Below are 12,473 nucleotides of genomic sequence, written 5' to 3'. Positions count from 1 at the left end.
AGAAACAGCGATCAGGGACCCCCTCCTCCCAAACCTCTGCTTCCTGCCGACTGAACAGCTGATCAGGGAACAGACTGCAGAGCGCATCACTTCATACACTTTAAAGGTCTCCTATTATACTACTTTGAGGCATATATTATAGGTCTCAGATATATACAAATATATAAAAAACATGTCTCTGAAGTGTTTTGCTCAAAATACCAAACAGATCACCCATTCTAGCCTCAAACCCGTCTATTTCCAACCCAGTCTCACGGCATTCCGTGTTATAGTCACAACATTTAATCTAATTTAATAATAATCTAATAACACACTGTTATTTACTCAACAATAACACACAATTATCCTTGTTTTTATTTATTTGTTTAATTCCATAATCTCTGGTTTTTTGGCGTCCGTCAGGAACTGAATTTCAAAATAAAAATAACCGGAAACAGACGTAGGCCTATATGGGACATTTCGAGCATCATTGCCATGGATGTATAATAAGAACGATCATTGCGATACACAGCCACTGAACTGATTACCCAAGATCCTCAGCTATGGTTTAAGCTCGGTGATTGGATGTTTTAGCCGCAATGCACGTTGGGATATGCAGTGGCGTTTTTATATGTACAAAAGTGGTGGGGCACAAACAACTTAGATGTCTATATATAAGCTTCTGCAGTGACGTGCAGTGAGGTTCATGGCTGGTGAGGCACTGGCACTGACTCTTCAGGTTTACAAATATTATATTTTGACCTAAACCAAAATATAATATTATTTTCAAAAGCTTTTTTTGTCTGATGCTTCGATTAATTTTAAACAGACAGTTCAACAAAAGGATACCCAAAAAATGTAATTTTATCATTTAAATATTGAATTGTTCTCTCTTAGTAAGATCCCATTTTCAATAAAATGGTGGTCTTACCTTGACTTGAAGATGAAGTCCATTTGCCTATCCTTCTGGACAAACATTTCTATTACTTTTTTGTAAAAGTCCTCCTTATCTTCTTGTAGTTTCAAAAGTCTATCATAAATCTAATCGATAGATTTATGATTCAAAAATTATAAAAGTAGGGTAGACATGTGGATATTATCCGGCTGAACAAAACGTGCATTTATCTAACAGGTACGTTTCCCACAGATCTTATTTCAAGCTATTTTCTAAAATCCTATGGAGAAATCTCATTGCTTTTTTGTCGAGGGAAGTCATGCGCAGCTTACTTCCGGGTTTTAGGACGCGTCACTGCAGCTCTCTTTCGCGGCACACGTACTTACAGCCAATCAACTCTGAATTATGTGAGATGACGTATGGTGGGGATGGTAGCTCCGTGCCCCTCTGGTCATTATTTTTTTGTCACACACATTAAATAGGAAAATACTCTGAGCATGCGCAGTGTAGTTTTTACAGTCACCGTTCACTCACAGTGAGAGGGAGGGGCATGATCAGGTTTTGTCCCACATGGCTCTAAACAGCTCAATAGCATAGACTGTATATATAAAGCTCAATAGGCACACACTGTAGACACTAATTAGAAGAACACAGACTAAAACAGCAATGTACAGACGAATCAGATGATTAAACATGATCTTAAAATATATTTTATATATTTTTTAATTTATTTTTTGCATTTTTTGTAATCATCATACTTTCTGCTGACACTAGGTGGGGCTGTGCCCCACCTGCCCCTAATGACCAGTCGCCACTGGGGATATGGTGTTAATGCGATATGAAATCCGAAAAACATTTCGGAGTTTAGGATGGCCGAAGACACTACACTACCCATAATCCCCAACTATCGTTTGGGACTACAGTCCCCGTGATTAATCTTCAAGCTCTGTGATTGGATGTTGGAGTGGCAGTGCGCCAAGGTTACGCCGAGCGTCAAACAGCTCTTTGAAATGGAACGAAACCACGGCAGACTATCCAAAACTGGATTCGAACGGGATCAGACCCCCCCCCCCAGAACTATACATGCTGGCTATTGTGTTTCGCACAATGTTCTATGGGACGTCTCTACTGGGAACGTTTTTGTTTTTCCCACAATTAGAAGTTGCCAGTATTAAACACATTGGTGTTATCAAATGTAAAACATGTAATTAATAAATGGGTGAAAATCGCTTGGTCCATAATTAAACAAACAAAATGGCGCAGACCGCGTCTATTTCGCGCCAAAACCACACCGTAATTATCACCCAAAATGCTATTTCTTATGATGGTGACTGAACAAAAACTGGTTAATAATCTACCCAAATTGACACTAAACAACATACATCACTTTCATCAACTTAAATAGCCGGTTAACCACAAAATTGTAATAAACTGCGACACAATTCCTAGCACAACTCACCCTCAGCAGCACTTCAGTGTGAGGGGAGAGCGGGATGGCATTCAGGAAGTAGACAAAGATGTGCAAGGGGAAAGTGTTCCCACTGGAAACATCACTCAAAAATATTAAACGAAACAATGTCATAAAGATAACATTCACAACCTATTGTAAATCATCCTTTATAAACTAATAATTATGTATACACATTTTTAACTCTGTTACATAAGGCCCGCCCACATTTTAGTAATGTGGTCATGACGCAGCAAATCTGGATCAGCTCCGTTGTTCCCCCGTTTTTAGAGATGTGGGTACGGAGGAAAAGAGAGACGGTTTGATTTCCTGACACTTTGTGAGTCTCCTGACACACCGGGGACACACCGGGGACACACCGGGGACACACCGGGGACACACCGGGGGGACACACCACACCGGGGACACACTGGGGACACACCACACCGGGGACACACCACACCGGGGACACACCACACCGGGGACACACCACACCGGGGACACACCGGGGACACACCACACCGGGGACACACCGGGGACACACCACACTGGGGACACACCTGGGACACACCACACCGGGGACACACCGGGGACACACCACACCTGGGACACACCACACCGGGGACACACCGGGGACACACCGGGGACACACCGGGGACACACCACACCGGGGACACACCAGGGACACACCACACCGGGGACACATAGTTACGTATAAAAGACATTGAAAAGTGCATTTTGCTTGATAGGAGACCTTTAAATGAACAAATCACATCTGTATGCCATACACTGTATGTACTTATTACGTTGCTGTTATCAGGTTATATATTTGCAATACTGTCTAGACACTTATATTACTTCATCTAAATTGTGTTTGCTTATATTCATCTATATTTCATCTTGCACTTTTTTGTGTCTTACGTTTTTTTTGGTCTTTTTTTTCATATATAATGAATGACTATAGCTTGAGTCGGTCTGATTCCCCAAAACTCTTATTACCAAACAGCTGCTTTTCTGTTGTTGTTGCATAATAAAAATAATACAAAAATAACTCACTTCTGCTGATACTTGTTTTACTGCTGATTGTGTTAAAGTCCATGATCGATTTCCTCTGTCTTCCATGCTGCTCATGATAGAAGACATGAAGCTGCAGAGAGAGGATGGATATATTCTAACCTCTACTTTGGGATTACATGAAAATAAGACATTGAATTAAAATCGTACTTTTTAAATACATTGTTTATTTCATTCACTGGTTTTAACCATTATTTACAACATGAAGTACATAAGCAGTTGAATAGGTCATTAAACGTGGCGTGTGGCGCAGTGGGTTGTCTGTTGGTGTTCGGATCAGGGGAGCACAGGTTCAAACCCCACTGCAGTCAGCATGTCGTTGTGTCCCTGAGACACTTCACCCCAAAGTGCTCCTGTGGGGATTGCCCACAGAATTGAGTATGTAAGTCGCTTTGGATAAAAGCGTCTAACAAGTGACATGTAATGTAATGTAAACAGTCTTTAATTTAGTTTAATTATATTAATAAGAAAAGCTTTTAATAGTATGTTCAGCAGAGCCGGGGTCTCGGTGCTGACCTGGTGTCAGTGGGACTTCATCTGGGCTGCTTTAGGGAAGAAGGAGAATATAAACTGTTATAAACCACAGCTAGATATTACGATTAGAAAACTAATATTGTTCAGAATCTATCTATAAAACATGCTTTGGTTGATTAGGTAAACAAACATATTTCTATAGAATATATAGACTTGGAGGATGAAACCCTCTTTAATGGTGACACATACACGCACGCAGCTTTTAACCCATCCTAGTACTGGGAGCAGTGGGCAGATATTGCACAGCGCAGGAGTGGGCGAGTGGGGGGTGTCCGGTGCCTTGCTCAGGGGCACCACGGCAGGGCCCAGGAGGTGAACTGGGACCAAGTAGCTGTCCACTCTCCATATTTAGGTCTGTTCGGGGACTTGAACCGGCGACCCTACGGCTCCAAGCCCCTACTGACTATTATTAGATCAGAAAGATTACACTTATTTTAGATATGAAATGATATGATTAAATGACATCAGCTATATAGACACTGTAATGGCAACTTTAATGTTCCAATGCCCTATATTCTATGAGCATCTGCCGGGCTGGTGGAATCGGTGTGCTCTTCCTCCTGTGTCCTCTTCTTCCGGTCACCTATGACCCCTTTTATACACCCAGTGCAGCTAAACCCCGCCACCAAGTGTCCAAAAATAATATTGCAGTATAAATGGCTCCTGCAGACACCTTATAGGATGCTAGTATATCTGAAATGACTAGGTTAGCTACGTTAGCTAGCTAGCTTACAGCAGATCTGCAGTAACATCAGAAGGAGTCATGTGATCACATCAGACAGTTGTTGTTGTTGTTGTTGTCCCCCCCCCCTGCAGGAGGATGAAGCTGGAGAAGGAGCTGGTGGCTCAGCTCTGGAGGATCTCCTGGAACGACATTCAGATGGGGAACCTGGAGAAAGTGCTGCGGAGCGGCAGCAGGATCACACTGTCACTGGTCAGCTCACACATGCACACACACGCACGCACACACACACACACACACACACACACACACACACACACACACACACCGTGTCTCTTATTAAGTGTTTCTGCACGTCTCTGAATTCCTGAAAAAAAAAAAATGCCTGTAAAAGATATACAAAAATATCCTAAAAATGAGTGGAAAATGTTTTTAAAATAACCAAATAAATGTGAATAAAGTCTGCAAAATACCCTAAAAATGCATAAAGAGTACTATACAAAAATATATCCTAAGAAAAAGTGGAATATATCTGAACGAATCCCCTAAAAATATGTGAAACACGTTAGGGCTTTGCGATTATGGCAAAAATCATAATCACGATTATTTGGGTCAATAATTGATATCACGATTATTAAATACGATTATTCATTGACTTTGAAAACATCCATTTATTGAACTTTTAAATACAAATAATAATTTGAACAGTATCTTTTTAACTGTTGATTTCCCTGAAAAACCAATACAATTAAATAAATTATACATTTATATAAATAATATCAAAATAATAAATACCAATAAACAAGATCAACAAATATTTTGGAGCGCACTTCAACAAGCTACTAAACATATATAAATATGATAAATACAAATTAATTAGATCAAATATGTTGCAGTGCACGGTCACAACCTAGCAAAGCAAAATAATCGTTTTTTTCGATTATGTTGTTTTCGAAATTGTGGCAGGCCAAAATCGTAATTGCGATTAAAATACGATTAATTGCACAGCCCTAAAACACGTCTTAAAAATGTCTGAAAACGTATTGAAAAAGAATATCTGAATAATGTGTAAGAAAAAACAGTAAAAACAACGAGATGAAAACACAAGAGGATATATATAGAATATGAAGCATTGCTGCAGATTAAACTAGCCAACATTATATAAAACATGCACATCAACGCTGCAGTAATCCACACTCATCATATAAGATATAAAACATTTTACTTTAGGTACTTTAACTACATTTAGCTTCAGTAAGGTTTTGAATTCAGTACTTTGAATGGCTGACGGTTATTTCCACCCTCTCTTTCTGCAGAGAGGCTCTAACTACGGCTCCCTGATGACTGGGGATGGAAACATGCAGGTTTTTGCAAAAACTGGATATTTTAAGGTGAGTTTACATTAGAAGAAACACGTTATATTATGCACCACATGTATCCCCTATTTTCCAATTCCTTTCTATATTGTTATGGCTGCTGAGTGGTGCACAGAGATATCCTATAATCATTTAGTTTAGGAGAAGGCCACATGCTAAAGATCCTTAAAGCTGCACTTTCTCTACTGTCCTGCAGGGGGCGACTCCACTGGTTGATTGTATGGAAGTCTATGAGAAAATGAGCCTACTTCTCTCTTGATTTATCACCTCAGTAAATGTTTCCTGATGAGTTGATGCTCTCAATGTGTAGTCTTCTTCAACACAGCATGTTGTTCCTTTAGTGAAATGGTCCCGTTTGGAGTGAACATGTTGTGTTTCTCCAGGGAAACATCGTGGCCATTAAATACACCAACAGGAAGCGCTTCGAGCTGAACAGGGAGGTCCTGTTCGAGCTCAAACACGTGAGTGACCTTCAGATTTAAACACATTTTGTTTATAAGGAAACAAAGGAGGGCCATACCATGTTTGTTCTCTTTTAAAATAATGCTTCACGATCATCACATTTTAAACGGGATAGGCACATGGAGAAGGCTGATGATGCATTCAGGTGCTACTCGGAGACGGGGTGTTTTTCCTCTAAGTTGCGCGTGTTAATGAACTTAAATGTGGGAACAAGATGCTCTAAAGAAGTGTCCTTTAAACACGTTGATATCTGTCTCGGAGTTGTTGTTGCAGTCGGGAACTCATTTGACTGCAACATCACATGAAAGCAGTGCAATCTCACAATGTTAGCGAAATGAAAACACAATCTGTGTATGTCCCGCCCCTTAGCCTATCACGCACAATGTGTTGGAGCGCAAGCCAATAGCAGCATGAATGTTCCATAGTGATGTCACTATGTTCCTGAAGGTTCAAGTTCAAGGTTCAAGGTTCTTTATTGTCAATCTGACATAGCTACAGAGTAATTATGCAGTTGAAAATCTTATGTCACAGGCTTCTCCAACAATGCAACATAATAACATAACATAATAACAATAAGAGCAAGAGCAATACAAAAATAATAATAGTTATAAAAATGAAATAAAGTTATGATGTGGAATAGTGCAGTATGAGTCTATATACAAGTTATTGGAATGATATATATATATTAGGTATTAGATACATACTACTGAGTAGCAGTTGAATGTTTGATGTTGTTTCAACAGTTCAATTGTTTAACAGTCTCACTGCCCGCGGGAAGAAACTGTCTCCGAATCTTCTTGTCCTTGCCCGGATGCTGCGGTAACGTCTGCCAGACGGCAACAGAAAGAACAGTTTGTGGCTGGGGTGATGGGGGTCTTTGATAATCCGTAGTGATTTCTTCCTGAGCCGCTGGGAGTAAAGGTCCTCCATGGATGGCAGCTCCGTCCTGGTGATGTGCTGTGCAGTTTTCACCACCCTCTGTAAAGCCTTACGATCGAGGTCGGTGCAGCTGCCGTACCAGGCCGTCATGCTGCCAGTGAGGATACTCTCTATCGTGCACCTGTAGAAGTTGCAGAGTATCCTGGAATCCATTTTGAACCTCCTCAGCCTGCGGAGGAAGAAGAGCCGCTGTCGAGCTTTCTTGGTGATGGTGGTGGTGTGAAGAGACCATGTCAGGTCCTCAGTGATGTGGACCCCAAGGAACCTGAAGCTTTTGACTCTCTCCACCGTAGTCCCATTGATGGCGATGGGGGCGTGTCCCTCTCCCTGCTGCTTCCTGTAATCCACAATCAGCTCCTTTGTTTTGCTGATGTTGAGATGGAGGTTGTTCTCCTGGCACCAAGATGTCAGGTTTTCGACCTCCTCTCTGTATGCCGTCTCGTCATCGTCTGTGATCTGGCCGATGACGGTCGTGTCATCAGCAAACTTCACGATGGTGTTGGAGCTGTGTGTGGCCACGCAGTCGTGGGTGAACAGGGAGTAGAGGAGAGGGCTGAGCACGCAGCCTTGAGGGGCACCGGTGTTAAGAATCAGGGTGGAGGATGTGATGTTTCCCACCCGCACTGCCTGGGGTCTGCCCGTCAGGAAGTTCAGGATCCAGTCGCAGAGGGCGCTGTTGAGCCCGAGGTCTCTGAGCTTGATGGCCAGCTTGGAGGGCACAATGGTGTTGAATGCTGAACTGTAGTCAATGAACAGCATTCTCACATATGTGTTCCTGTTCTTCGGGTCCAGGTGTGAGAGGGCAGTGTGGAGGGTGAGGGCTATGGCGTCGTCTGTGGACCTGTTTGCTCTGTAGGCAAACTGCAGGGGGTCCAGAGATTCAGGGAGGGAGGAGGTGATGAATAATTTGACTAACCGCTCAAAGCACTTCATTATGATGGAGGTGAGTGCTACTGGGCGGTAGTCGTTGGGGCAGGTGATGATTGTCTTTTTGGGGACAGGAATGATGGTGGAGTGTTTAAGACATGTGGGGACTACAGACTGCAGCAGGGACCTGTTGAAGATGTCTGTGAACACCTCTGCCAGCTGAACTGCACACACCCTGAGAACACGGCCAGGGATGCCATCAGGTCCAGGAGCCTTGTGTGGGTTAACCCTTTTAAAGGATTTACACACATCTGCCCTATTTAAAACAAAAGGGCAGTGTAGCTCCTGGTCCCTCTGTACCTCCACAGCCTGGCTGCTCTCAAAGCGTGCAAAAAAACTGTTTAGCTCATCTGGGAGAGATGCGCACGCAGACACTCCCGCAGCACCCCCCGCTGCTCCTTTGTAGTCAGTCATTGTCCTTAGTCCCGCCCACATATTCCTAGTGTTACAGCCTTTGAAGTCAGATTCCACCTTCTCTTTGTACTGTCTCTTTGCATTTTTTATTGCTCTCCGGAGATCATACCTAGACTTCCTGTACTCCTCCAAATCTCCCGCTGTGTGCGCGAGAGTGCGCGCTTTCAGTTTGCCGCGCACCTCACCGTTTACCCAGGGCTTTTGATTTGGGAATGTCCGTACAGAAACCTTCGGTACCACGTCATCGATGCATTTCCCAATGTAGCAGATGACAGTGTCCGTGTGTGTGTTGATGTTATTGTCCTCAAACACACTCCAATCCGTAGATGCAAAGCAATCCTGCAGTGCTGAATCTGACTCCTCGCTCCATCGTTGTACTGTCCTTGTTATCGGTCTGTCCCTTTTAAGTTTCTGCTTGTAAGCAGGCAACAACAGTAGTGAGATATGGTCTGATTTGCCGAAGGGAGGGCGAGGGAGAGCCTTATATCCATTCCGGAAAGGGGAATAAACATGGTCCAGTATGTTTCCCCCGCGCGTCGGGAAGTTGATGTGTTGGTAATATTTTGGCAAAACCTTCTTCATGTTGGCGGTGTTGAAATCTCCGGCCACAACGAACGCCGCATCTGGCCGTGAAGTCTCGGTTTTATCAATAAACCCAAACAGCTGATCGAGTGCCGTGTTGTTGTCGGCGAGTGGCTGCGGCGGGATATACACTGCTGTTATCACAACAGATGTGAATTCCCTCGGCAGATGGAAGGCCCGACATGAGATCATGAGGTGCTCTAGCTGTGCGGAACAGTCCGATGAAATAATCTTCACATCTGAGCACCAGTTGTTGTTAGTCATTACACACACACCGCCTCCCTTACTTTTCCCCGAGTTTGCAGTCCGGTCCTGACGAAAATAGAGAATCCGTCAGGGACAATAGCGGAGTCCGGGATAGCGGGGTTGAGCCAAGTCTCAGTGAGAATTAACACGTTACAGTTCTTAATGTCCCGTTGAAAAGCAATCCGGCTTCTGAGTTCATCTAGCTTATTTTCAATGGATTGAACATTAGCCAGAAGAATACTCGGAAGAGGGGGCCGATTCTCACGTTTTCTTAGTCTGACCAGCAACCCGGCCCGGCATCCTCGCTTTGTCTTCTTCTTGCGTCTCTCAGGTAGAACAGCAACAGGTAGCCATGGTGAATCTCCATTGTCTGTCGGAGGGTTAATATTGTCCACGAAGTTTCGCAATTGGAAAAGTTCCTCTCTGCTATATTGTATGGCAGAGTAGGTGCGGTCGGCTAGCATGTTGCGAACCATGTTAAAAGTAAAACGGCAAAAGTAAAAGAAATATGTACAAAATACGAAAATGGGCAAAGTTGGAGAGGAGCACAAAGACAATGCGGCCATCTTCACCGGCGCATCTCACTCATTTCATTTTGAAGTAAACAAAGGAGTCCAATAGAGGTGTTTCAAGCGGGGGGGGGGGGGGGGGGGGGGATGTGTGAGAGAGAAACTCCCTCTGAAGGGAAAACAGGGATATTAGCGTCTGCAGACCATTTACATGCACTAAAGCCTAACACACTACAGGAGAGGGGAACCCAAAATAGCAGAATAGACTTTAACAGGTTTTTTTTGGCTGATCCTTCAAGAAATCAGGCCAGTAGTTTTCAGTCATCAGTGACATAATAACATCATAAAATGTGTGTATTCTCTGTGATGTGTTTTGTATCCTGTGTGTGTAGATGCGGGACGTTCAGAACGAACATCTGACGAGGTTCATCGGAGCGTGCATCGACCCCCCCAACACCTGCATCCTCTCAGAGTACTGCCCCAGAGGGAGTCTGCAGGTACACCTGTCTGTCTGTCTGTCTGTCTGTCTGTCTGTCTGTCTGTCTGTCTGTCTGTCTGTCTGTCAGACTGTCTGTCTGTCTGTCTCACTGTCTGTCTGTTTTCCTCTCTGTCTGTCTGTCTGTCTGTCTGTCTGTCTGCCTCTGTCTGTCTGTCTGTCTGCCTCTGTCTGTCTGTCTGTCTGTCTGTCTGCCTCTGTCTGTCTGTCCCTCTCTCTCTCTGTCTGTCTGTCTGTCTGTCTGTCCCTCTCTCTCTCTGTCTGTCTGTCTGTCTGTCTGTTTGTCTGTCTGTTACAGTCTGTATTTTGCATCTTCAGGACATTTTGGAGAACGACAGCATCACTCTGGACTGGATGTTTAAATATTCTCTCATCAATGATATCGTTAAGGTAAATCCTTATTATTATAACTAATAATTGACCAATCAGAATTGAGTATTCCACAGAGCTATGTAATACACATATGTATATATACTCTCTCTGCAGGGCATGGTGTTCCTCCACAACAGCGTGATCCTGTCTCACGGGAAACTCAAGTCCTCTAACTGTGTGGTGGATAACCGCTTCGTGCTGAAGATCACAGATTACGGTCTGTCCAGCTTCAGGTCTGAGAGCTCGGGGAAAGACGCTCACGCATATTACGCCCGTGAGTCATCCTGTTTACTGACACTCTGACTCTGTTTGTCCTTTAGCTTTTACATGATCTGTCTGTCTGTCTGTGTGTCTTTCTGTCTGTCTGTGTCTGTGTGTTTGTCTTACTGTGTGTGTGTCTTTCTGTGTTTGTGTGTGTGGTTGTGTGTGGTTGTGTCTTTCTTTCTATATATCTGTAAATCAAGCTAGCTAACGTTCCCTATCTACCTTGTTAGCTAGCTTACCTTAGCTCCTTAGATACCCATGTTGGCTAGCGAATGTTAGCTATCTAGCTAAGTTAAAGTGGACCTATCATGCTATATTTTAATAATTTAAGTAGTTATAATGATCCACTTTCAATCACATTAGTATGCATAGAAAGTGACAGGTGCTGTGACAGGTCACACCTACTACTACTTATGCTAATGAGCCCCTTTGATATGTTAATGAGCCCCTTTGTTCGAGGTGTTATCGCGTGTAGGTGTGATATCACAGATAGGTGTGATATCCTTTGATGTGAGGGGTGAGGTGTTGTAACATGTAGGTGTGATATTCCCCATTGTAGTAGATCCTTTGTTGTCTAATCTAATTAGCCTTTGATGTCTGCCCTTTGTTGTCTAATCTAATTACCCTTTGATGTCTATCCTTTGATGTGAGGGGTGAGGTGTTGTAACATGTAGGTGTGATATTCCCCCTTGTAGTAGATCCTTTGTTGTCTAATCTAATTAGCCTTTGATGTCTGCCCTTTGTTGTCTAATCTAATTACCCTTTGATGTCTGTCCTTTGATGTGAGGGTGGTGAGGTGTTGTAACATGTAGGTGTGATATCACACCGACGTGTTATAAGCCTTTGATGTCAATCTAATTAGCCCTTTGATGTCAGTCCTTTGATGTAAGGTGGGTGAGGTGTTATAACATGCCGGTGTGATATCGCACCGGCGTGTTATAAGCCTTTGATGTCAATCTAATTAGCCCTTGAAGTCAATCTAATTAGCCCTTTGATGTATGTCCTTTGATCAGTGTTTGTAACTAGTATTAAGACAATCTCTTTGAAGTTGTGTGAGACTGTCTCGCACCCCGTCCTCCTCCCACCCGTCCCCCTCCCACCCCTTCCCCATTCCTTTTGCTGTGATGTCAGAAGATAGAGGTGGGGGTGGAGTTAGATAAAAAAGATAAAAAGCCACTCACCAAGTCACCTAAACTTTCAAAAACGAAAATGGCAAAGAGACGCATCGATATGGGTTTAATCAGCGAGACGCCTGTGACAACTTACCGCCATCCG

General features: G+C 43.3%; 1 protein-coding gene across 2 annotated transcripts in view; it reads left to right on the top strand.

Moving 5' to 3' along the window:
- Window positions 1-12,473, top strand: part of LOC117496429 (atrial natriuretic peptide receptor 1-like) — a 101,782-nt gene that overhangs the window by 68,218 nt on the left and 21,091 nt on the right. For both annotated transcript variants that reach the window (XM_034148094.1, XM_034148095.1), the window contains exons 9-14: window positions 4,746-4,863; window positions 5,928-6,002; window positions 6,371-6,448; window positions 10,459-10,563; window positions 10,881-10,952; window positions 11,049-11,208. In XM_034148094.1, coding sequence (XP_034003985.1) covers window positions 4,746-4,863; window positions 5,928-6,002; window positions 6,371-6,448; window positions 10,459-10,563; window positions 10,881-10,952; window positions 11,049-11,208 — 608 coding nt within the window. The remainder of the gene's footprint in view (window positions 1-4,745; window positions 4,864-5,927; window positions 6,003-6,370; window positions 6,449-10,458; window positions 10,564-10,880; window positions 10,953-11,048; window positions 11,209-12,473) is intronic.

This window comes from Trematomus bernacchii, unplaced genomic scaffold, assembly GCF_902827165.1.
Source record: "Trematomus bernacchii unplaced genomic scaffold, fTreBer1.1, whole genome shotgun sequence".
NCBI lineage: Eukaryota > Metazoa > Chordata > Actinopteri > Perciformes > Nototheniidae > Trematomus > Trematomus bernacchii.
This window is presented reverse-complemented; position numbering and strand designations above follow the sequence as displayed.